At 48.8% G+C, this 26,960-nt stretch overlaps 1 protein-coding gene across 1 annotated transcript; it reads right to left on the reverse strand.

Annotated features, from left to right (window-relative positions):
* Positions 1-11,460: 11,460 nt before the first annotated feature.
* LOC121597461 (protein escargot) lies at positions 11,461-15,347 on the reverse strand. Its single transcript, XM_041923233.1, has 2 exons — positions 14,682-15,347; positions 11,461-14,515 (listed from the first exon to the last, which is right to left on the reverse strand). Exons 1-2 carry the CDS (start codon positions 14,770-14,772, stop codon positions 12,873-12,875), a joined length of 1,734 nt encoding a protein of 577 aa, XP_041779167.1. The 5' UTR covers positions 14,773-15,347; the 3' UTR covers positions 11,461-12,872.
* Between the last annotated feature and the right edge of the window lie 11,613 nt (positions 15,348-26,960).

Raw genomic sequence — 26,960 nt, forward strand, 5'->3', positions numbered from 1 at the left:
CGCCTTTCCCTTTGCCCATTCCTTTCAATTGCACTCTACCAACAACATTGTCAACATTGGCAGGGCCCCCGAAAACCCTCCGACATCATAAATCATGCTAATAAATTATTGAAACAATTTAAACTTCATACCTCATTTGTCAAACACCCGTTCCGGGGGCCCCGACAGGCCGAACGTCTGGGTTTGTATGCGCCACGCCGTAAGCTCTCGATCAGCGACGAAACCTGATCGACATGGATCGCGCTCTCCCTCTCGACCTCCCCCCTCTGTAGCAAACGCTTCCCGAGCACCATTTGGCTAGAACACAGCGAAGTCCTAGCTGAATGCACCCGTAATCCGAAAATTGAAATCGACCACCCTGCTGCTGCAAGAGACGAACCCGCCCCAAGAACAGTTGAGGTCCGCTGCCCCCCACACAGCTGCTCAGAAGACGTCAAACGCGCACTGGCAAAACTAAAGGGGAGGGGAACCTTCGAGCCTGTCATGTTCATTATTCACGCGTGTACTAGCCAACAGGCCTGCATCTTGTTAGTAAAGTAAACCCGACGAAAGACTTCAACACGGCCGGCCGGCCGGGCAGGCGACGAACCTTTTTGCGAAACTTTAACAGAATAAGGTAGCAGACACGACAGCGCAGGGCACTCATTAAAAGCGACGTGATGATTCATACGAGTGCGTCGCATCGTGCAGTTGTGCTAGCAGTGCTGGATTATTTTATAGTTCGCGCATAATAAACCGCGAACGCAGAACGCTTCGGCTATCTTTATGATCGTGTCCTGATAAGGTGGCGAAAGACCGGTACGCTTAAGATTGACGCGTGATAAAGCTGTGTGTCTGTGTGTCGAGTGCAATTCGATCATATCTAAATCAGCCGCGGCTGACCCGGCTGACGGGTGGCACCAAGAACTAAGCGAAGGGACACGCCTAGCGCGAGCGATTTTTTCTTCTACTTTGCCATTTCATTGCCACTCGGGGTATCGGGGCGACAGGTTGAATAGTTTTTCAGCACGCGTTCTATCCGCCCGATCTGTGGGTCTCGCGAGGGTGACAAATGCTGACCCGCTGCCGGTCCCGGGGCAACCTCGTTGACAGTGACAAACAATGAGTGTCAGGCCGGTGTCGAGGCGGATCGGAATGCTTTCAGGCGGATCTTGTAAGGAATTCATTCGCTTTCAATAGGAGCAGGACAGGGGCGGGGATGCAAGTGCGTGGAGCGCGTGGACAGACAGAGATATTTGATTCCGTACGGCAATGAAACGCAAAGAGATAGTTACGATAAAAAAACAACCCCGTCTGGGCAAGGGCTGATGCCGAATAAGGTGGAATCTAAGGAATGTATCGGCCGTTTGTCGTTTGCCTTCATTGCCGTTCGAGGTCGCTTTTGTGCGCTCTATTTGAATAGGAAGTTTCTCTCTTGGAATTGTTGAGCAAATTATGTTATCTTCTACACAACTATGAAGCCCAAAACCAAAAGGCCAAATTGAAAAACGCACACGAAACGAGACGACTCCACACCCCGAAAATGGTTCGGAAACAAAACGAAAGGTTCGTCACTTGCGCCGCGTCGTAGTCGTTCGTTCATTCGCGTACGCGCGTTGAATGAATTCATTAAATCCGCAACCAACCAAGACCGTCACCAAGACCAGGCGGGGCCTGACCAACAGAGCAGAAGCAGGTGGAAGCAGTAGCAAAACATCGCAAGTGCGCGTTAGACGCGTTACCGTAGGAGTAGGGAGCTACGAGTTTTACGCGCCACTGCACCTGTTGCCTGTTGGTTTGCGGAGGAGTTGGTTGAGAAGGCACACAACATCACCTCCTCGCTTCACTCACTGCTCCCTACGTGCCGACAATTATCGTGCTCGTATACCCATAGCCACACAGTTGCGGATGATGTAATTGCAGTCCCTCTTTTTTCGCTTACATTCAAGCACACAACATCACACCAGCAGCGGACAGCGATGACTTCAATGCCTGCTAAGCTAGCCAATCGTAGCATTCGGTTTAGCGCATAGGTAAACGGTTCCACCACCCTAAGCCCCACTATAAAGTCCCTCTGGCACTGCTTCTCCCACTCTCGCACGGCGTGTCTAAACCACGCGCCGTCGCGCGGTTTCGCACCTGTTCGCTAAGTGCTTCTTCCCCAGCACTCGGACGCCCGCTTTGCCGCCAGATGTCATCGATGGCATCGATGTCTAAATTAGACGTTAAAATGACGTCGAGGGTGATTCACACTCTCGCACAGCCATTCCATAGAGTGTTTGCCATTATTATCCTCCCACCGCTCGTTGGTTCACGTGCTCGTGTCGACGGAAGCGACTGCTCACTCGGCCCCTTCGCACGCCGTCTTCGGCGGCCGCACGTCGTAATTAGATGACAATAATTGTCTTGTTAATTAAATAAAAACATTAACGCGCTCCGTTTGACGAAGAGCGTTGGGGCAGACGGCTGACCGCAGTTGGCGGTATCCATCTTTACGCTTTATGTCTCCTGTGCTGCTGCTGCTGCTGACGTCTTCGGCGTGATGCTTCATAGGCAAACGATCGATCGGTGGAATCATGCACACATCAACCTGTGCCCTCCTGCGCCTTGCCGCAAGCCGGTGCATGCGAATAATAATTGTAATTATTGCGCTATTATCGTCATTATTTAGTGAAAACATCGTCATTATCATCACATCATCGTCGGCGGTGCACGGTTTGCCATCAGCCCCGGTACATCAACACCAATTACTGGCACCTTTTTTTTTGTTGCTGTGCCCCAAGCTCAACCCGAGGTTTGCCGTTTTTTCCCCCTTTTGCACCTTGAACCGATTTGCTTACAAATATTCTCTTGCCCCTTTTGCTTCCGTCTCTAGACACCGTAGGGAGAGCATTAGGACGACAAGGGCCTCCAACGATGGTGCTGGCAGCGCGCAGAGCAGACGATTATGTTGCAACTGCACTCGTTTTTTCCCCGTTTTACGTCGACACGCGTGGAGCTAAGAAAAAATGGGGAGCGAACACAGAAAAAAGCTCAACAAGCAGGATGGCGATCGCCATCATCACCATCATGCGTGCATAATTTGTGTTAGTTTAGTCAAACGATTTGCCATCCTTCTGCCCAGGGGACACACACATACTCCCCCAGGTGTAGGTATTTTTCCGGTTTTTTTAACCGTATCGCCTTCTTGTTGCGATTAGGCTGAGTGCACTCGGCGCATTCTGTTGCATCGTTGTCCGTCAAGAGAAGGGAGACAGACAGACAGACAGACGCAGGTTGTCATCTAATCGATGTGGCGCACTTTGAAGTGATTCCAGTGCCGTGACAAAATGTGATCACACTACAGTTAATGATGATGATCATGATGATGATGATGATGATGATGATGATGCGTGTTGCGTTTGAAAGTGGATGAAGAAGGAGGTAAATGAAATGTCACGTTAAATACATTGTTGGCATATTTATGAGCAATTTCGCTGCAACGAGACGGTGCTGAGTGGTCGGTTCAGTCTATTAAGTTATTAACGTCGGTGGCACATTCATCTTTACGTCTACGCGTGGTCGAGACAGTTCAGTCTGAAGTGTGTTCGGTTCATCGATTACACACTAGGTGGCACTGCGCTGGATATTCACTTTCTTATTAGAATGTTATCCTTGTTTGTGAAAAACCACACAACAATGTTAAGCAACTTTTAATTCATTTCTGTGTCGCATTTTTTCCCCTCTTCTAGGCACTTCTGGGTGTCGCATAAACAAAGAAACTCAACCGACAGATTATCTATCATCGTAGTCAGCGGCGTGTTGCACCGGCTTGTTCAAACGCTACCACCCAGGAAAGTACGTCCCTCTTAGCACGTATTTCCGCCGTTCTCTCTACTTTGAAGGTATGAAATTACATTGCACCAAGATACCGCGGACACGATCAGCAACACTTACCTAAACCCGTAAACAGCCTGTGCGGTCCACGGAAACGCGCTCTCGTGATACCACACACACACACACACTCCCGGCGGCTGCACTTGGCTTGCTCCGGTTGGACACTGCGCCATAATTCATCCGTGAAGGAACGCGACCGGGAGTGATGTTCGGTCCAAAGAACTTGTCCGCGACGACGACGACGACGACGGTGGCCGGAAACCGAAAACCTTCTTGCACGTGCTCGTGCGATGTCATTGGAGCCTGCGCCGCGCCGAACGTGGTCAAGCGTCCGATGTGCGAAATGATGCGATTAATTTTGCCAACCCGGCCGCTGCCTCCTGCCAAGCCGCCAGGTCTCGCTCGCTAGATCGTTCGTTGTTGGAAGCGTTAATGAAGGTACTTCAGAATGGGGAGCACACACCCAAGTAGCTACCAAGCTACCAGGCTACACACTCGTGGAAGTGCTCTCGAAAGGACAAAGCGGGGAACGAAATGACGCGCTTCTTGCGCTACCACCAAAGTGCCATAAATTCATAAATAACCAGCCGCCCCGAACGCTCCCCCTCCTGCGGTACATCAACTTGAGGTGCTTTGTCGAGCAATGATGGACAGAGATTACATCTTCCCGAGCGCCCATCGGTAGCGCGTTTAGAAAAGTGGGCCTAGGACACATTCCAACAAAAAACCCCGGTAATCCCGCGTAAGATGTACGATAAATACGAAGATAGCGTTTGCTGCATTTCACTCATCCCTATGGGGACCGTCTTCAAATTAGTGACCGAAGGCCGCTGGCAGTGGAGTTGTCAGCGCCGGATGTGGCAGTCTACATAGCGAGAAGCGGGGATGGCTGGAGGACCCTAAATCCATTCAAGAATGCACGCAGTAATAGCAACAACGCCTTACCCCCATACGCGGTGAACTCAAGCTCAAATTGAAGGAGAAGGAAGAGGGCAAAGAAACGCCACATTAGAGACACTTTGGAAGGCTTTGTTTGACCGAATACCGAACTCGAAACAGCAGCAGCAAAAACGCTGTTGACTGCCCAAAAAGGCGATGGCGTAACACGGGAGGCCACGCACTGCCAAATTTGATGCCCAACCCTAAAAAGCGAAGCGCAAAGTGCGGGCAACACACAGAGAGAGAGAAAGAGAGCGAGCGAGGGAGGTCCCACTTGAGGTGCTTCACGGATGGAGAGTAGGCTCGAACCACGGGATAAGCGCTTTTGGAGTATTGAAAATCTTTCACTTGGGATGGAATTTTGGAGTTTGTTTTGAAGGAATCGCAACAAAGAAGACAACAGCTTGGTTTGCCTCGTGACTTCGCCAGGGAGAAGAAGCATTTGTTTTGGGAGCTGGAGCTCCGTACGGAGGGGGGCCATTCCGTTACACATGTTTCGATCATTGTTATGGCTTTTGTTTCTCTTGCCTCTTTATAGTAAGCTCAGATGAGAAGCTATTGTTAAAGGGTTTTGTGAACCGATGTGAACACACTGCTCGGAAAACTATTTAGCTGGAAAGAAAAGCAACTCAGTTAAGCAACGTTATACAAGCTTCAACCATCTCCAACAACCTCTTCCAATCTTCCGTCAATCGTGTAACTACACAAGCTCAATCCGTTTGCGTGACTTTGATCTATTGACATCACCGCATTTGACAATCATGTGCCATAATGATCGCTAATCCAGTTCAACTGTTCCAAAAAAAAAAAAACTCCAATGCCCCTTTCCTCGGAATGCGATGATGTCCGCACGCCTGCACAATGACGTCCGTCGACTACCAATTAGACTCACCGTGTGGACTCATTGCTTTCTAATGGGAAATCCATTCCTCGCCATTTAGAATCGTTCATCCATTTCACCCCGAAAGTGCGCCCGGGGAATGATCATCCACCTCCCTCAACTCCTCCCCGAACTGCTGTGACGTACCAGCGCGTACACACGTACGCCCGAGACTCGGTCCGATCGCGATCTTAATTGGACGGAAACGCGAAGTTCACGATCCAATTTTCCCAAATATGTGAGGCGATGTGTAGTTGCTCGTGCTCTCTCTCTCTCTCTCTCTCTCTCTATCTCTCTCTCTCTCTCTTTCTCTCTCTCTCTCTCTTTCTCGTGTCTTCCTTTGCGGCTCAATTTGTCGATCGGCGTGTCTCGTTGATTAGAAGGGGCACCCGCAACTCCGGGGGTGACTTATAGGACTAGTCGCTTTGCGCGCCGAGCAAGCGACGAACCGGCCACAGAAGCGACCGTCATATACCACACTGCGGCACTCTCCATTCTACAAATCACCTACGACGCAGCGCGGTTTGCTGGTGGAGTGTATCTGCGGGAGGGTAAGACGGGAAGGATCTTCCCTTGCCACTCGACGCTTGAGCATGGGGACATCGAAAAATCAGCTCACACAATGCACAATGTGTCGTCCCGCTGCGGTCGTCGGCACCCGAGGGCGGGCCGGGGAGCACTTGCCGTAGTACATCGCGATCGCGTGATCCTCACCAACTTCGTATAGTCCGTCCTCCATCATCCACCGTGCACCGTGTCTACAAAACCGTGCAAACTCTCAAACCTGAGCATTCAACCTTCGAAGACGTCGCCTGTGTCGTCGGTGTTGGTCGTTTACGATCCTGCGCTGCTTGTACACACAGAACCCCGATGATTGGGTTACCCACTTCTTCGCCCCAATGATCGAGACTTGTTTCAATTCCCTCGCCCCCACTTCCGGTGCCCCAGGATGAACCGGACAGGTAATTCATGTTGGGGGCCTTGTTTTTTTTTCTCCTTCTTTCCCGCTCCGCTTCAACTGGAGCAACGTGCCGGCCGACGCGACATAACTGTAAAGAAACGGTAAAGCAATTGGCTCCATTGTAATAATCATCCATTTAAATTGTCTCATGCCCATTAATGAGTGAGGCCAAAATCACGACTTTAACCAAATTATCCATATGCAAACCAAGGCGGACCGGAGGTATGGGATGGGAAGGTAGGTTTTGTGTGTCTGTTCAATTCGACAACACAGAACTGGGCCATATTTGGGTGTGTAGAATCAGGTTCGGGGGAATTGGGATCGAACGTGTCGCTGGAGTCGCTGGCACTGGTGACCCATTTCTTGTTCCCACCTGGTGCCAACTACAAAAAGCGATCCTCCTGCCGAAGGTGCTGGTGCGCAAGTGACGAACCTGACTCGTTTACCAAAGTATTCCTCTTCGGCTCCGATGGGATCGTCTTCAAAAGGGATTTTTAAATCGAAACGGATGTAGTCTAACATGGAAAGGAAATTGCAAAAAAAAAGCTACCATCATCAATGGCACATGAAATTGTCCTATTTTGAAATGCAAAAGCGCTTAACAGTGTCGAGTGTAGGCAACCGCTACACACGTTTCGGGTCGGCTGCTTGTGGATGCATTTATGTTCGACCGCCGCAGAATATTCTACAGCTCCCTTTTCTGTGCTTCTCCTTATCAACGCCTTAATTTCGAACACGATCAGGTCACGCTTTACATTTCCGCATAGCACGTTGCAACCAGAACAAGGGGAGTTGTGCTCGCGCTCGTCTTTGTCGCGCCGATCGCCGATCCCCCGCCAAACGCTTCATAGTTAATTCATCAAAACAAATGATAACACACAGCTACACGATTGACAGTGCACGAGTGTTTCCACGTCCCCGATCAAGTTATGCGCCGCGTCGTTCGGCGTTTATTAGGGGTGGGAATGCTTTCGGTGCTTCGCTTAGACTTTTTAATGTGTCTGGTGCGCTGCAGAAGATGGGGATCACTTGCTTATGTGCCCCAGCGCTGCAGTCACGTGAAATCGCGAGACACTTTCCCTGTTTCCCGTTGCCGGCCGACACGGTTAACACACCATCGTCGTCGTCGGCGTCCTCATCCTGTTAGAATAATACCGTTTGCACGAGCAAAACATCCTCCGCACCTTCGTCACATTGAATGAGACGCTTGTGGAATGGTGGTGTCCTTCTGTGTTTGTTGATTTGCTATCAAATAGTCGCCCGACTGGCAAATGCTGACTTCATTCCGCGCACGAGATGCTCCGACAAGGTGACAATCTGCAAGTCAATAATTTGTTGGTGGCGTGAACAACACTTTATCTTTTTTTCTTTTCTTTTTTTTGTTCAACTGTTGTTGTACAGACTCCCGCTTATCAGCTGTGCATCGCATGCTAACTAAGCAAGTGAATCTGCTGCCTAGATGTTTCGATTTTCGTACTTCTAAGCATGTCTCCGAATGGGGAGGGCGACTTATTTTACTTTGCAACACTATTGAGAGCAATTTGCAATTCCTGGCCTGAAACACGTGATGCCGTCCAGCGGGGTAGAACCGTGACGCTAGAATAATAATTTCACCACCACCACCGTCAGGTCGATTCTGGAGCTCTGTTTGCGCCTGGAGGACACCTCGCTGCAAACAACACCCAAGTGGCCAGTGATCAAGGTAGGCACTGTTTTAATTTCGGCGGTCAGCATGGTAACGGGGTTTACAGTTAGCGTGCATCTTTCCGGACAGAAAAACCGAAAGTTCGCCCAGAGGACAGAGGAATCACCCAGTGGAAAAGCCAATCTCGGGGGATTTTCTGACACTCTGGAGCCTCTCGGTAACCTGACGCTGTAAAACTTTATTACCTATGTAAACAGTAATTTAACTAGATAATGGAATTTCCGTCAACAAAGCGTGAAGGTAATCGGCGGCACGAGGACTTCCCGAAGAGTTAGGTAGTCGCTACCTACAGCACGATGCGGACACACACACACACCTGTTGTGCTGTTCTTCAGACGGTTTCCCCCGTTGCAGCTCGATTTGTACCCGCGCCAGTGCGAAAGGTAGCAGGGATAATTTATTCCGGAAAACACACCGTAACAAGTGTTTTTCCCCCGAATGGTTTTATTTTTGGGAAACGGTTAGGTAGCTGATCCTTCGCCCTGAGGTAGGATACAGTTGAAAACGGAATCGTCCAACAGCTCCGATGATCTAATTTGTTTGGGCTTGTAATTCCTTGGACCATTGAAGACCGGACGCTTGGATAATATTTTTAAATGCTTCCGAATGGTTGGCTGGACAATGGAAAAACAAAAAGAAAGGATCACTCTGTTGGACTTGGTCTGTCATCTGCTTGATCGTGGGTTGAGATCGAAATAAGTCATTGATCGCTTCCTTGTGTGTTCTTACATGGACATGATTTTTTGTGCAGATTCAACACATCCAACATTTTGCCTGCCCCTTGGGGAGTCACTTTCTACAAATGATCGTAAATCAAAACCTTCTTCTCCTTTTCCGAGCACAAAGCCTAAAACGGGAGCAAATCCTGAGGCAATGCTGCATCGGCTCCAAACAATTCATCGCTTATTCAAATTATGTTCGTGCCGTTATTATTAGCATCATTCTTTCCAAACCCCTGCGCTCCGTGAGTCTATTGTGAGCCTTCTGTTCTTGTGCCCATGCCCTCCAGGTCTCCCACTCCGCTCGGCTGACCGGCTCTTCCTACACCTTTCCTTCCATCGGTTCGAAATGTCCACTGAGTTGATCGATTAACCTCAAAACTAGATCGGTCACGATGGAATCGGTACCTTTCCCCCCCGAAAACCCCAATCTTTATTCAACCCTCCGCCTAAACAAAAGGCTAGTCCGAACAGCCGAAGCCCTTGTTTTCGTTACTGCCGGCACATTAGAAATGGGTGTACATCATACATCACGTCCACACGACTGCAGAACAGCGACAACATCGCTTTCTTCGCCCCATCGCGTTTGACATTTTACGTGGCTGGGGTTTTGTTTTTCCGCGCTCTATTTCCACGCCTGCGCGAACTTCGTCGGAGGGCAGTGCTCCCCAAACGGACTGTGTGTGTGTGTGTGTGTGTGTGTGTGTGTGTGTGTGTGTGTGTGTGTGTGTGTGTGTTTGTGTGCCTGTGTTAAGTGGTGCACTTCTTGTACTTGCACTCTTGGATTGCAGATTGAAGATTGATCGAGCCGTTTCACGCGCGCGTTCGTTCGATCGATGTCGTCAACGATCAAGATCGAGATCGGACGATACCGGCGGACGTGTTAATGGGACGTGTTGTTTAAGGGATGGAAGTGCCCGACGATGATGATGATGATGATGACGATGGTGGTGGACAGGTCGCTATTTACTTCCCATTTTGTTCGCTTCCTTGCATTCGGCAGGAGGGGAAATGAAAACAGAAACATGCAAAAGGATGTTTTGCTTCGCGCGCAAAGACTCTGCCCTCGCTTTGTCTTCTAAACGGCAAAGCTTCTCACACAGGACCCGGTTGATGGATTTTGTTGTTGTTTTACCTTCTTCCCTACAAGTTCGATTCCTGGAAGTGGAACGTTTGCCACAAAATCGCGTACAATCATGCTTGTTGCGTACTTTTCTTTATGTTGTGGTCCAGCTTGTTCCCTGCGCACCGGAAGTGTTTTCACTCAAAACCCATTCATTTATTGATTTTTCCTTTCAATGCTGAACTTCTTGGAATATGTTTGTTGTGATTGTGTCGCTTGCTGTCACTCCGTGTGATCGACCGGAAGTGTTCGCCGGATGTGTGTGTGTTGATGTACAAATTGGTCTAATAAAAACAATGACGCTTGTCCCTGTGTACGAAATTGTACTAAGATGTGAGGTAAAAAAGGAGTTAATATTGTATTCGAAAATCTCTCTGATTCTAAACGATTCCAGTTAGTGTTATTTCATATTTTTTAACTGCTTTCTGTAGTGTTTTACACCTCCTGCAATCGTGACAATGCAAAACCGGGAGTCTAATGCCATCAGTGTTTCTTTTAAAACCCATAATTCCCTTCATTTTACTCAACTCCAATTCCTGACCTGCCCCTCAGTCATGCGCTTAAGCCATCGCAGGTGAGTCTCTCTCGGCAAACTACCTGCCAGCCTGTTCCGTTTCCGCACTTCCGGCTGCAGAAACCGAACAAGAAAAGGCTTCCTTTCAACCATTCAAACCAAACGGAACAATTGCTTCTATCTTCTGGCTTTCCTTTGCCATCGCCATCCACACAAAAAAAAACGACCACTTGCTCAACACATACCACCGGATTCCGGATGTGCACGACAGCAGCCACAGGATACAGGGATACACACAAGTGCATTGAAATTGCAATCAGGTGCTTTTGTTGACGCGCTGCCCGGTGCAATGAGGTTGTGAAAAATTAAATCAAAACGAAAGGAAGAAGCGTTTGTGCAAAGCGGGCAAAACCTAAAAAAGGAGATCATGAACAATGAACGATCGTACTGGTGCGGTGTCGGGGGTGATTGGACCAAAACTAGAACGGCCACAAAATGCAGCAAAGAGTAGAAGAGGAATAAAACAGCTGAGCTTACCGGAAACGGCCGGAAATGAACCAGGCGAAACAAAACAAAAATAAACCCGAACCAACAAAAAGGAGAATAAGCGAGTTCTGCAAAAACGAAGTGCAACGAAAGAGTGGCCACAAGCAAGTTTGAAAATTCGTTTAATCATTTCGGATACCCATACCCCACACATTCTGCATCCCAACGGACAAATGAAAAGAAGATAGGATTTTTTTTTCATTTTAAGGTTTTCTTGTCATTTATTTCGCTTTGTGAAGCGTGCGCGTACGCACGATCACCTCGCTTCCTCTCTCACACTTAGCCCACTATTGTTGTATTGGTTGGCCGCTGCTGCAGCTGGTTTTGCAAAATTACGCACTTACACACTACAAACAAAGTTTCGTTACGGGTCTACCTAGCCTAGCCTTCTAACGTGGCTTTCAGTTTTAACTTACCTACTGATAGCATAAAAAAAAAACAAACAAAATATATTAAGTTTCGCACCTTTTGCTTAGCCGACTAACTGTCTGTATGTATGTGTATGTGTGTTGGTTCTTAGTAAACGATCCTAAAACTGCTAAAGTATATGTACATTTTGGGTTTGCCTTAAACACAGTATAGGATAAACTTAGTTTGTCATTTCTTCTGCTCTCTTCTCTTCTAAACGCCTGCTCAAACGCCGCTTAAAAAGTACACTTATGATAGGACTTGGTGTATGCTAGCACAAAAATGGCTACAAATGCACGTTTCATTTCGTTGGTACACGAAGAGGGAAGTATGGAGTGTTGTGGTAGTAGTGATTGCTGGTTTTTTAGGAAAAAGGCACTTATTAAAATATATTTTACACAGGAAACATCATTGCTGTTGGATTCAAAACCTCAAAAAGAGGGCTGCATATGGCTTGTTTGATTTTTGATTTCTTCCCTCCCGTTTTTATGTTGCACGCGCTCTCTAGAAGGCTCTAGAAAATGCATTGAGATCTTCTTACATGGATACAAAAGAAAGAGAGTAAAAAAAAATGTATAATTACATAAGCAAGAAAACTAATAGGAAATGATACACTCGCGAGCGTTTGTTTGCTGTGATAGGCACGAAAAAAGGGGAGAAACTAAAAAAAAAAGAAACTAAACTTAAGTCGAACCAAATCGAAACTAAACTAAACGAATCTGACTAGTTTGGAACAGTGTTTGTGTTTCTTACTCCTTTTTTTGCATTTTGAACTAAAAAAAAACTAAAAAGAAAACTTTCCGTTTTTTGTGTTTGCTTTTGCTCGTGGAAAATAAATAAACTTACTAAACGTAAAAAACAAAAGGGTTTGCATTCTTGGTCCCTTCCCAGAAGGGGGACATCGATTTTTGGGAGGCTTTCCCCTGCACTAGAACCGAACAAACGGCGTCCTGCTTTCCTTCCGTGTATCCTCCTTGCGCATCCTCCTACCACTAACAAGCTCGTTCGCACACACACACACTCGCACATTCACACTAATAACGCTCTCTTTCTCCTCATCAGTCTTTGGTCGCGCCTTAACAATCTGCGACGAAGGGCACACGGTGAAGGCACACAACAATGGTTTCGCACACTCCGACACTACTCGCTGTTCACCAACTCTCTCTCTCTCTCTCTCTCTCTCTCTCTCTCTCTCTCTCTCTCTCTCTCTCTCTCTCGCTCTCTAGTACACGGCAATGTTACCACCGTGCGGGAGCACCGTTGGCATGAAGCTGTCCTCCGAGATGTTGCAGGCAGCGGACGAACCTCCGCTCTGCGAATGCGGACTGTCCGAGCGGGCGAGCGATGGCACTGGCGAACCGGCCGTACTGCTATCGCCCGACCCGGAACCACCGGGACACCCGGACTCGGCATGCTTCGTCAGCAGCGGCAGCCGCGAGAACGACTTCGTGCACGTCGGACACTTGAAGCGCTTCACGTCCTCGTGCGTCTGCTGGTGCGCGCGCAGATTCGACCGGTCGGCGAACGCGCGCGAGCACAGCTTGCACACGAACGGCTTCTCGCCGGTGTGCGTGCGGATGTGGCCCTGCAGCAGCCACGGGCGCGAGAACGCCTTGTCACAGTGCGTACACTTGCACGGCAGCGTGTGCGTGCGGATGTGCATCTTCAGCGCACCGAGCGTCTTGTACGGCTTGTCGCACTCCTTGCACACGAACGTCTTCTGCGCCTGGTTGCCCTCGGCCGCCGGGCAGTGGAACTGCTGGTGCTTGGACAGGCCCGAGTAGGTCGAGTACGACTTACCGCAGTCCGGGCACTGGTAGCGCGGGGCACCGTTTCCACCCGCCGGCGACGCTCCCTTCCCTTCGCCGCCACCGTCCTTCTTCTGCAGGATGTTCGCGCTCGAGGTCGATTTCTCCGTCAGGATGGAGGAGCAGCCGGACGAGGACGAGAGGGAGGTGCTGTTGCCGTTGGCGGCGCTGAGGCTGTTGTTGTTCTCCTCGGAATCGGCGCCCGGACTGGCGGGTGCCGACGAGGAGATCGGTGACAGCGAGCGGCCGCGCGACGAAAGGTACGAGTTGAACGAGGTGTGGCTGGAGGCGGGCGACAGGGACGGATGCTCGGCGACGGACGACATCGCCATCAGCGGATGATGGTGGGCCGGATGGTGCGGATGCTGGTGGTGGTGGTGCGGGTGGTGTGGGTGGTGCGGGTGGTGCAGCGGTGGGTACGGCATGAAGCGGTGCTGCGCCCGGGCAAAGGCCGACTCCGACTTGATGATGTTGTTGTTCTGGTTGAGGCGCAGCTCGGTCGGGTAGGCCGGGACGACCATCGAGGGCGGCGGCGAGAGCGAGTGGCGGTCCGGGCGGAAGAGGTGGGTCGGGGAGGCCGATGGGCTGCCGGACGTGTCGTGCTGGCCGGCACTGTACGGGGACAGCGGCTCGGAGCGCGGCGGCGAGATCTGGCTGTGGTGCGGATGCAGATGATGCGGATGGTGCGGGTGGAGGGGCAGCGGGGCAGCCGGATGGTGGGGGCTTTGGGTCTGGTAGGCGCTGTAGAACTCGGAGCTGTAGGGCATCGCGTACGGGAAGCCGGGGTAGACGGCGGGGAACGAGGCGGCGGGCGATCGCGATCCGGGGAAGTAGATCGAGGACAGCGAACCGTAGGTGGGGGTGGGGATGGACAGCGGCGACTTGGTGTCGCTCGGGCTCGGCGAGGAGGAGGGCGGCGGGGTGGGCAGAGTGTCCTCCGCCTTGATCACGACCAGCTCCTCGGGCGACTCCGAGCGGGCCTTCTTCTTCATGGACTTCATCGAGAGGTCCTGCGGTTTGGTGCTGAGGTTTTCCGGCTCCATCTCACCATCGGAATCTGTGCGCAAGACGGGAGGAGAGGCAATGGGAAGAGGCAAAATGTTAGTTCAGCACATCACAAGCAGGGAAAGATCACAACCAGGAAGATGCTTTCCAAGAATCGGAGATCCTCAAAAAACGTTGAAGTTAAGGATTGAATTTGTGGATAAAAAAAAGATAATTACCATTTTTCATTGCGTCGTCCTTCGACATGAAGACGGGGCGCTTCTTGAGCGGGCAGTGGCTGTAGTTTTTCTGCATGATCGATGTTGGCATGGTGTTCGGCACTCGAACACGCACACACTAGTGTTTGATAAAACTTAAAACTTTACACCAACGCAACGTGCGCTTTCCAAACAGTTGGACGAGTTCACTTTTTATTTGTTTCTTTTCTAGCAAAGAATTTGCTTGCTCCAATCACTCACTTCACTTATTTTCTTGTAACGATCGAATAATACACGATCGAGTTTGACGGCTCAAAACGAGTTCACTTTTGCATCACCAGGATTGATCATTGATCTTCCTTTTTTTTCCTCAATTGGACATTCACAGACAGCACTAACAATGCACAGTAATCCTTTTTGTTGTTCGCTCGGGGTTCATAAGCTTCGACACATGCACACGTACACTGAGAACTGATGAAATCAGTTTCACACAAACAAAACACAAAAACCGAAGAAATAAAAACAGATCTGCTATCCTTTCGCTACATCTGTTCACTGTTCCGGCGTTGCGGTACCACCTTTTCGACTGCTCTGGACCGGGTGTCTCTGTGTGTGATAAACATGAAACGGAGCTGGCTAAATAGAAATAGCTACGAAACTTGCTACGGATGCGGCAGGCTTGAGAGTAAAAACCGAAGTGTTACCCCTGAACGCCCGAGCGCCCTTATTTATAGGCGACCGAAGTCGGTGCACCGCGAAGGTTCGTGTCCCGTTCCTGTCGGGCGCGCGGCGCACTTTCGGGTGCTGATGCACCCCCTGCCCGGGTGTGAGCTAAAAAAGGGGCGGAGTTACAGGTGCACACGTGCACGAGCGTTTTTGAGCTACGGCAAGGTTGAGCGCCACCGCCGCCTCCGTCATGTGCCATGGGGAACTCATCGTCATACACTGAGCTGCTCACGCATGTCGGCTGGTGGTGTGTGCGATGAACGAATAAAGCCTGGATTTTAACGCAAAATTAGACCAAACATATCTTTTTAAAAACTATTGGGTCTTAAAATTATCAGATAAATGTTTAAATTATAAAAACTACGTGCATTTTTTTTAAACAAAAACTAAAGCCCAATTCTTCCCATTACGATGAGTTCCACCGTCCCAACCGTCATTTGCACCCGTTCCGCGTGAGTGCCCTGCAAGGTGAGCAAAAGTAGCTCAGCTCACGATCGCAACGAACGTTCGAGCAAAAGGCAAATCAAGAAACAGCCGATGGTGGTGGATGGTGGTGGTGATGCCGGTGGTGGAAAACCGTCTTCGGGAATTTCCCCGTGCCCTACCGTAGTGGTGGGGATAACCGTCTCGCCTGTCCGTTCTCGCTCGCATGCTGTCTTTCCCGCTCGCACGCAGGTGTTTGCTGCTTCTCCAGCGCACGTTCGTCCAGGTTCGGTTCGGCCGGGCCAGGTTCGGTGGCGAACTTCCCCCACTGCCCAGGCTACCCGAACCGGCCCGGCCACGGACGGTGTGTACCACGACCGGTGGCGCGGTGGCAAGCGGTTGCACACCGGCCCCGGCCGCTGCAGCAGCAACCGGTGCGCCTGCAACGCGACCTGCGGGTGCATTTCTTCTCCTTACGGCTGCTTGTTGTTATGGTTGTTCCGTTTGTTTCACGTGCGCTATGGTTGCTGCATGCAGGAATTCCCCGTGCGCGTTGGGGTCAGTGCCAGTGGTTTTATTTTTAGCTCAACTTTCGGCACACGATCACGCGTTTCGTTGGGGGTAGAGAAGTTTTTGGAATTTTGTTTTTTTAAGAGTTCAAATTATAGATTGAATTTTACTCATTTGCTTTATCCGTTCTATAGAGCAAAATTTTAAATGTTTTTCATCCATACACACGATCACAGCTGCCACAATCGCAGCAACGAATCCCTCACAACCTGAAACGTACGGCCAAAATGAGCCAAAAAAAAAAAAAGGTAAACCCCCTCTCATTCACCCTTAATCCGGTGCAGCTTGTCCCTTGCATTGCGCCAGTTTTCTGGCCAGCTGGTGTGGTGAGGGCAACGGCGTGCGTGTGTGCGATACTGGCATCCCGAAAGGATCCGTTTTCTCTCCCTTCTCCCTTGCCCTGTTCTATCCTAGTTTGCTCGTTTTATTATTGTTTGTTCTACTTCTTCGGAAAATGATCGCTTGCCTGCTACCAGTTAGGAAAGCAGGAGATATGATATTTCTAGAACTGTGGTGGCTGTGTCCTAGATTAATCTTTTCCCCCGTGCGCTCGAGTTGCTCCTTGTATTTCCCTTCTGTTGATTCTCTGCCTCCTCGAACCAACCATCTCGGGCAATTGCTCTTAATCTGATAGCATCCTTCGCGTTTTTCACTACCATAATGCAGGCTCATTGCGTTGGACCCATTTCAACCTCGCTCGTCTCCCCTCGCCATCGCTTTACGTTCCAGTTCATTTAACCTTTCAGCCAGTGCTACGTGACGCTACCGGAACCATTGGCGTGCACCATTTGCGAGCGTTTGCGGAAGCAATAACATTGCATCGGGAAAATCGTCTCGCTGGGTTGGGAATGACGTATGTTTGGAACCGTTTTTGGGGAGGTGAAACTTCGCTGGAGTCTTATAATGTGTGAGTCATGATGATAAATGTCTTCGAAAGGACAGGGGAGTTGGTGTTGCGAAGACACGTACATTAGGTCTATTGCGACTTTTAGGAGTAAATTGCGTTTAAAATTGCTTTACATGCTTCAAATGTAAAAAATATCACACATTACATTCATTCCTTGCATGAGCCTACAAGGAATATGGTTGATCTCGTCGTCCAGATGTATTTGATTGAAAATGAACAAAATAATTCTCAAATCTGAACTACATAGCTCATGTTTATTTAAAGCATTATTTTTAAAACTACAACGTGCCGCTCTACCTTGCTCGATTACGTGCCTGACGCCTAAATATCCACCCTAAATAAAGCAATTCCTCCCCTGTTGCCTGCCCAACACACAGCACACCTTTCGAACAAACAGTTTCACCTCACCCCACATTCGTTTGCCCGATCCTTTTGATACGCACAAACACATGAGCTATAAGCGACGCGACGCCATTCGGAAATGGGCAAAAATTGAATTGAACGCATCCTAGCACTAAAACTGCATCACCGCTTTTTCGTTACCCGCTTCTAGGGTGCAAGTTATTTCCGACTCACCCTTGAACTTCCCCACCCAGCGGCTACCATTACCCAAAACCCTACCGGAACCTACAACACCGGGAACGGGGGAATCCGACACCCAAAACCAGGCAGCCCTGCACCACCCAACACATGCACGATCAAGGGCGACGGGCTATTAGGATGGTTGATCGCGCGTTGATTAAGCGCTTTTAGAGGTGCGAGGAGAACGGGAGGAATGTGGCAAGAACGGAACAATGCAGTCCATGTGCAGTGCAGACCGTGCTCGGGTGCACTTTTTCGGGGTGCTCGATCACGGTTGCATCTGTCATGAAATTTTGTGTTTTTGTTGTGTTAGTGTTCCCTTTAAAGCACCCGGGCTCGTCTACAATGTAATGACTGGCGCGATCCGGTATGGCGATGTCACTCTCTCTCTCTCCCTTAAAAGTGTGATTTACTTGCGATAAGTTGTTGCTTTTCACCATCAATTGCAGTTTAGATCGAGGCGCTACGGCTTCTTCCTTCCTAGATGCTGCTTATCCCCCTGACCCAGCCGTTAAGGTGGCAGACTGCATCGAACCAAGATGTTCCGCCTTCCTTGGACGGATTCGTTCCCCGCTGCAAGCTGCAGCGACGCTTGCTGCACATTTTGCCTCAGAAACCCCTCCACTTTGCACCGTTGACTGCAGTGCATTACCTTTTCGCTAGCCGTTTGTTTCCCCTTGCGTCCAGCATCTTCGATCGAATCGAAGATCCCCCTTCGTGTTAGGGTAGGTTAATGCACGAGGAAGAGCGAAGAAACAAAACCAAAAAAAAAATCAGCTTCCACCGTAACACACATCATCTTCTGTAACGATTCTTCCTTCAATGTTCCCCCCCCCCCCCCCCCCCCCCCCCCCCTGTTTGCAAGGATCTCGCTCCTCGATTGTCAACCCGCTTCGTAACGGTCAAAGATGCTGTTCCCTCGGCAACAATGAGGGTGAAAAGATTTCGCTCTTTCCTAAAGAGCGACACACCGGCCGACACCCCCGGAGCCGGCTGGGCCAGCTGAGCGATGGCGATGACTGCCGGGGCTCATTGTTCGGCGGCGAAGATCCTTTTCTTTTTCTAATTCCGAATCGATCGAAGACGGGCAGATGAATCTTGGCCAAAATAAAACCCCTACGAGAGGATGGCACACAATGGCACAGAGCAAGAAGAAGAAAAAAAAACACACACACACATACACACACACACACACAAAACAAACGAGAGCGAGACTGTGAAAGGACTCCGCCCGGTCGTGTGGCATACCCGCACGCTGGCAGCATGCCAATCACCTGCTTTCATTTTTTGCTGCTATTGCTGGCTGTCGGTTGTGGATTTTCTAAACAGCGCAGAAGCACCAAACACGCGGTGGCAAGGCAGGCAAGGCTTCCAATCCGGAGCATAACTTTAACTGCGCATGTGTGGTGTAGAAAGAGAGGAGCACGAAAAAAAACGTGTTTGCCACTTTTGGCGCCAATCTTGCGGCCGCGTGCCATTTCATTCAAGTCACTTGTCGCGCGCTAGCGCAAACATTTGCATAGAATTTGCACTTCCGGGTTTGCTTTTTCCGCGTTTTTTTAGTAGAGCATACCGAAACATGTGCTTGCGAGGAAAGTACGAAAAGAAGCCTAGATAAGAGGGCTAGGTGGTATAAATGGTTCGTTCTGTGCGTTAGCGAGATCATTGCCGGTACTTGCTAGGTGGATTGGTGGTTTAATGTTGGAGAGAAAAAGGGCGCCCTGCGCTTCATAAGGCACCTGGTTGTCAGAAACTTGCTTCCGGTCGCGGTGATAAGTATTGGCTGCTCAATGTGTTATAGATTGCATCTGCTTGGGCAGTACGGTTGAAGACTGACTGAACTCATCCATTCTTGACTTACTTAGTTTGTTTTAAACAATATTTTAACGGAAAATATTTATCATGCTTGTATAAATTGACTATACTATCGCAAATATCATGTTGAAATAATTGAATTTATTTGAATATCTCCCTTTTTTAATTTGCTATTTTGAGAATATGGTTGGTTTTTCCAGGAGATTTGTTCTGTTAACTACCTTTTAAAAGAAAATTTTCAAACCAAATTAAAGTGGCTCTCATTATTAACAATATTGGTAAACAAGCTAAAAATAATCAGCACATAGTAGCTAAAAACGTACTAATATCCTCCTATAAGATAGCACAAAAGAACATTCTAACTAACCTTTCCCAACATGACCCTGGTTCAACGTCCAACCGCTTGATGATACCCCACAATAAAAAGCCGTTAGTCAGCGTCGAATGAGCGTCATGTCGCCACACGAGAACACGACCCGATCGAACTGGAAACCAATCGGACTATCGAACAAGAATCGACCTTCGGAAACAGCCGATCAAAACGGCGGCAGGCGAAAACGTACCGCCACAAATTGCTGCCTTTCTATGCTGCCATCCGTACGTTGCGTATGCTTGCGGTTTTTGCTGCGCCGAACGCCCCGCCAGAAGGCAGAAAGAACAAGTAGAGGAAAAAAAACGCAGATTAAAACCACAAAACGAACGACCTTCCTGGATGGTGCAGATCAGCTGGCCGTTTTGAGGCCTTCCTATGTGCTGTGTGTGTGTGTGTGTGTGTGTGTGTGTGTGTGTGTGTGTGTTTGCTTTTTTATTAACGGAATGATGATCGAAGAATGAAGACCGGGAAGCATTCTTGTCAGAATTTTTATTATCCCTTTGCTCCCGATTTTTTCATAAGGCAGCTCAATAAAAAAAGCACCGGCACGAAACGAAATCGAAAGGTAAACAAAAACACGCACCACATTCTTCGATTTTGATCAGAGGGAAGCACAAAAAAAGTTCGTTGCATATACGCTCCCAAAACCCACTGCCCCCCTTGGCCGGAGATGTGGTGCAGAAGAAGAAGCAGCGAAAAAAAACCGGTCGAACGCAGTCCTTGGTGCAGTGTGGTCGTGTGATGCATTTGCGTCCCCGTTACCTTTAACCCAACGCTCAAATGGACCAGTTTCTCTGCCCTGTTTTGGGCGTTTGTTGCCTTTCTTCGAAAGATCCTTACCTTACCGTTGTCTGCTCCTACCATGCTCCTGCACGCACGCACACCCGGGAGCGGCAAAACATTCAAACGCCTTGGAGCGTGCAGAAAAAAAAAATGAAGGTGATCCCGGGGATGGCTCCGGTAAAGCCCGGTGCAGTTTTGCAGCCTGCTGCATCTGGTCGCCTTTGGAAAAGGAATGCGAGCCTGTGTGCGTGTGTGTGTGTGTGTGTGGTTGGCAAAGGGGCATCGTACCGGATGACAGATTTGGTGCGCAGATTGTCCTCTGAAGAAGAGCAGCAGGACGATGCTACCGATGCTTCGGGAGGGAATGTTGCCTTCTTCCTCAAGGTTTCCGGTTTGATTGGGGCGAAGATTTCGGATGCATTTGATAGCCTCGCCACCGAACAGTTTATGATCGCGTAACCTGAGGGTCTTTATGGGTATCGGAAGGAAGGAAGAAGTGTGTGGCTTTGATTCTTTTTTTTTTATTATGGCTTTATGAAACCACTTCTAGCAATGAATCCATTCTGTGACCGTTTGGTAACCGTCGTTCGGTGGCGGTGGTTTCATATTGCGGACCAAAAGGGAGGGCTTTGGTTTTTAAAACCGTTGACTTACTGGCGGTGGCAGGCACTTCAGAAGCAGCTGCATTGCTTGAGGAGGCAAAACTGATTTAGAAAACTGCGTTCTTAAATTATAGGATAAGGAATGGGAAGAAGAAACAAGAAAGAATGCATATTGTAATGTTTATAGATGCATTAAAGAATAATTAAACATTCTATTTAACAACTTTAATGCTTCATTTACTTTAAGAGAATTAACAAGCGGTTAAAGAGAACTCCAGAAATCAAGACCTTGAACTTGAACGCTTGTTTTTATTCCCATATTCCCATATTGCACTTTATTTCATGCCCTATTCTCAACTCTTCCTGTGCAAATTCTTTCAACACTCTTCTTCCAGTCAACACAAGAATCAATTCCCCTTCATTTTGCTCATCGCCCCTCACCTGCGTTACATTGCACGATCCCTTTTGCATAAAAACATGCAGAAAACATTAAAATAAACAGGAGAAGGGGCTCTCCCGCAAATACGAATCATTCGCTCTGCAAAAACAGTACACTTTGCCGGATTCCGTTCAATTTGTCAAGCGAACGGCGCAACGGCTCAACTCAGTCAATCGCGTCCTCTCCCGCCCGCCCACCCGTTGGCTGTGATTTGCCTGCGCCTTGCTTTCATCAAGATTCCGGCAGCCGCGTGTCTAACGAGAGCGTCTTCCGGGCCTGCGCTGCATTAAATTGATGCATCCCGCACTAATAAACGGGGTTTTGCAAAAACTTCGCAGCTCGTTTGTGTGTGCACCCCGGTGTTCGGTTCGGTGACGCTAATCGTGTCGCTTCTCGCTTGTTGCTGGAACGAGTAGCTGGCCGTACTGGAGAACGGAGGCGGTCCCCCGGTAAGCATCCCTATTATTTCTAATGATATGAAATATAAAAACCATATATTACCCAGAACCGATGAAGCCAGCCGAACCGGGCGAATCGCACGGGATCGCTCAATTGTTCTCGACGACTGCACCCCGGGACCCCGTCGTCGATGGTCCTTGCCACCCCTTTGCTGTTTGTTGTTCGTGCCCCGGGACCAGTTTTCACGGCCGTGTCGCGTGGTGATCGCCATCCCGCATGAGAGTGTTTGTGCAAATGCGGCAATGGAAGCGGGAACGGAACACAGGCCACCGTTGAAACTTCAGCCAGGAGTGAGAAACAGGTCGTCAGCGGTGCCGTGTGTACCTTATGTGCCTTCCGTTTTTGCGCTGATGTTGATGATGCAAGCGGATTGCAAGCGGTACATGATGGCTTTTTCTGCTGCTTCTCTGCTTCATTTGCTTTGCCTTTGGCTGGTGACGTTCCGAGCATTTCCCTTCAATCCGGCGTCAATCGCGTGGCGTTCTGATGGAAGGGCTGGTCCGTTCTGGATTCTTATGGCGGCGTGCGCGATACACCTTTCGCGTTGGTACACGGGAGTTGGTGACGAGGGTTTTTTGTGTATTCTGTAGCTGTTTCCATTATTCGGTAGGTTTTTGCGGCTCGTTAGTGTGGTCGGATGTATGGGAATAGGTGTCGTTGATGGTCACAGGACATAAATTGGCAAGCAAGTGATATGGGACGTAACGTAACGCTTTGAATGAATTTTTCACAATTTTATTGTTCACAAACATGTTTGGGTAAAAGAGACACCACATGACTTGTCCTTGAAATTTTCATTATTTTTAAGCAGTATGGACTTTTTGGACCATTTCTCTTGAATAAAAATATTCTCATTAAAGCAGATATTTTTCAGTAGCTTTGAGCTAATTATCACTAGATCTTGGAGATTCAGCGTCTTTTCCAGAATAGGAATTGAGACGATGTAATGAGCTCTATTTTATGATTACACATATTTAAAATGATTTAAATCCCATGTTTGAACACAAATAAATGAAGCTCTTCTTGTGAAGTTGTTAGAGTTGAAAGATAATTTATTTAAACATTGTAATACACCCTTGTTGAAACAATCATATTATAATACAGTAGATTAAATGCCAGTTAACAGACACAAAAATAGGGTAATTAAATTGCGCAAACTTCTCACATAAATTATTACATTACAAAATAAAAGAAAACAGCCATTATCGGTTGATAAATTTCCACGCTTCATTTCCACCTCATCTTTCTCCCACTTTGGGCTGTGTATTAAAGTACTTTAACACAAGCGCTTCGCGTATGGTAAATTTTGGGAACCCCTCGTGGACGCATTACCAAACTTCCGCGTGACCTTCGCCTGGCATTCATCGCATGCATACAGTGAGAAACGTAAATAAATGATACTTTCTGACATCGTTTTGGTTATGATCGATCAAACATCCGAACAACAAACCCCACACACATACACGAAAAAAAAAGGAACCATCATTTCGTCATCCCGCCGTCGTCATGATCGTCATCATCCATCAGCCCAAAATGCGCCTGGCGGAAGGAAAACCAACTGTTGGCAAAACATCGGTACCGGGCAGACCGGTAATGCGCACGGAAGGGACAGGGTACTGTAGCTCTGTAGCTAAAGGTAGCAGAGAAGAGCTGAGAAGAGCAGGAAGAACAGCCTACAGAGAGAAAGAGCAAGAGAGAGAGAGAGAGAGAGAGAGAGAAAGAGGAGGACGTGGAAAGCAAATCACATCTGTCGCGTGCCGATGCTGTGCTCGTCAAGAGGGGATCGTCCGTGATCTTTTCTCTTCCCGGGTGTCTGTGCGCTGATGGATGGAAACGGTGGTGGAAAGGGAACAAAGGGAACGGGAACGAACGGCCACGAATGTAACGGGGAAGCGAACAGAGGGATAATGTGTTGGGTGAGCGCAGTGTGGAGGGCAGTCGGTTTTTTTTTAGGTTCAAGTTCTATTCCACTGCCGCCGTTTGATTCCGCTTCTCATCCGACTTTGTATCCGGACAGCAGAAGGGCGGAGCGGAGAGAAGGGGGGGGGGGGGTAGAGATCGCTGTGGTGCATTCAACTGCACCGGGTGCACATGCGTTTTACGTTTCTCTTCCCTCCCCCCCACCCCCTTCCCTGTTGGGTGATGTTGTAGCGACACCGCGACACCATGATGACAGCGGCAATTCTAATGCGGCATCCAGTAGTGGTGATGGTGGTGGGCTTCCACTTTCTGCTTCTTCTGTCTCTCGCACCGCCGGAAGAAGTGGAATCCAACCTTCGTTTCTCCCCTTAGATCCGCTCCACACACACACACACACACACAAAAAGGTAGCGCTGCCACCGTCCGGCGTAATGGCGTTATGGATGTGCGACACTTGAGCACATTTAAATAAGCATCAGACATTTAAGCCGGTGTGTGTGTGTGGCGGTGATGGTGGGTATGGCCACGGTTTCGGACGCGATGGCAGTGATTGAGTGAAAGAGCGTGAGCGATGTGAAACAAGATTCGGTGTAATTGGAGCCCTTCATCTTGTTTGTTTGTTTTGCTTCTCCCCCCTCTTGGTGTTGCGTTGCGCATAAAGGCGGGTGGGGCAAGAAACGTATCCCGACGTTACGGTGTCAACGTCAAGTTCAAGACTGACATGATCTCGCACGCCTGACGATCCTGGGCGCAAACGGTCCTTGGTGTGTGATGTTGCGCCTGTGGCGCCCGATCGGTCCGACGGTGAAAAATACACTGACCTACGACTGTCGAGATCATTTCTCAAAAACCGAGGCCCCGGCCCCCGTTCCGGAGGCCACGGCGCACGGGACGGGAAAATCCCTTCCGAAATGTGTGTTCGGAAAACCTACCCAATGCCACGGCACGGCAAACGATGGGACGGGAAACGGTTTTCGGGAAGTACCGGCCGTGTTTTCCCCGTGTGGTTGTAAATGCCAGCCCAAGAACGTTCTCTTTCGACACCTTTTTTTGGTTTTTGGTAGAATACACAAATGTTTAACTTTTTCTGGCTGATCGCGCTGCCGTTTGTGTCCTTTCGGGCCTTGGGGTTAGAGTGTTAGTGCAAGCGAGGAGAATTTAATTACCGCTTCCTTTCAACTGCCAGCAAAGGTAATTGGATGGAAGCGCTGCGAAGCTGTTTATGCAAACGGACAAGGTTGCCAAAACATATGTTTTTTTGCTGTCTTCGGGGTTATGTTTTCTTGGGAAATATTTTCTTAAATTATGATCAATGCGATGTTTGGACGGGAAAATATGTTAAATTGGCTTTGAACCTTTTGAGGCCGTTCAATTTGCATGGTTGAAACCCTATTGTCTCTCTAAATAGTCGTGCGGGATGTGCTGCAGATGGTGCTGTATTGTTTTTCCGTTAGCTCGTGCTTAAGCCAAAGCATAATATTATCAGACACAGTTTTCTTAAGTAATAAACGTCTAAACATTACAGCAGAAAGCTCAACATTCTATAGGAAAATATGTTCAAGCCAATTTTGAACGTTTGTTTTGGGGTTTTCGCAAGACGGAACTTGTTTGCTATGGATTCTAACGTATTAAAATTCGTACTAAATAACCTAAACTTTTTTCAAAATAATAATTCAATTGAAAGATTTAATCGATTAACAGCTAACATCGACTGCACCTTTTTCCCCCTATCGATTGTCGCTAATGTCAACTGTATCGATAGGTACAAGTGTCTGTCCGGGGCTTAACATCTGTTCGAACACATCTAATCGCTTCATTCGCTGACAAATGATCAAGCTGCGCGATGCAGTAAGAAATCGATCGTCTCCGCCCCGAGCAGAGCTGCGGCACTATTTATCATCCATCGGGGGCAGGAAAGGGGGAAGCGCCTTCACGGGTGCAAATATTTCTGTATATTTCAAGGAAGTAATGTTACTCTCCACGATTAAAAAAGCAGAACATAAATAACGCTGCTTTTATTGTTTTCATCGCAAAAAGGGGGAAGAGCTTGAAGCAATTCGCCGTCTGCGATTCGGGATAGCAAACGATCTTCTTGGTGATGCAATCTGCGCACCCGGTACAGCTGGTGAAGATGGGATGCTATCTCTTCGAAATCAACGGTTTCAAATTTGGCAACGGTTATAGAGTCGGGCGCCTCGTTTGTAATGGCCCACTGCTATCGAAATTCGATTTCAAGCTAGGCAAACTGTCCGCTTGAAGGTTCCCACGATTGGAAAGAGCCGATGGATGTGTTTTGGGAGAAAGATTTTTCACCACAAATTTTGGGAAGTTGCACCAGGAGCACCGGAACATTCGGCCTTGCGCACTAGTACGACACCCCTGTATTAGGGAAGCGGCTGTGTCCCTCTCCCTTTTCCCAACAGGGCTCGAAATTCTACTGGACTATTGTCTTTCCCCCTTTTTTGTTTGGTTGTTGCTGTTCCCCGGTCGTCCCGGGCCCCGTGGACCTGGAAATGAATCCTGGCGCCGAGTCGGGAAGAGGGCCGAATACTTTGTGCTTGGGAAGTATGGGAAGCGAAACCGTACCATCATCTCTCAGCCAGCGTCATCACCACCACCACCACCACCAGCATCACCATCTGCAAACTGCCTTCCCCCTGCGGGATGATTTGGCTCTCACGTTCGATTCGGCACCTTTCGG

The sequence above is a fragment of the Anopheles merus genome, chromosome 3R (genome assembly GCF_017562075.2).
Source record: "Anopheles merus strain MAF chromosome 3R, AmerM5.1, whole genome shotgun sequence".
In the NCBI taxonomy this organism is placed as follows: Eukaryota; Metazoa; Arthropoda; class Insecta; order Diptera; family Culicidae; genus Anopheles; species Anopheles merus.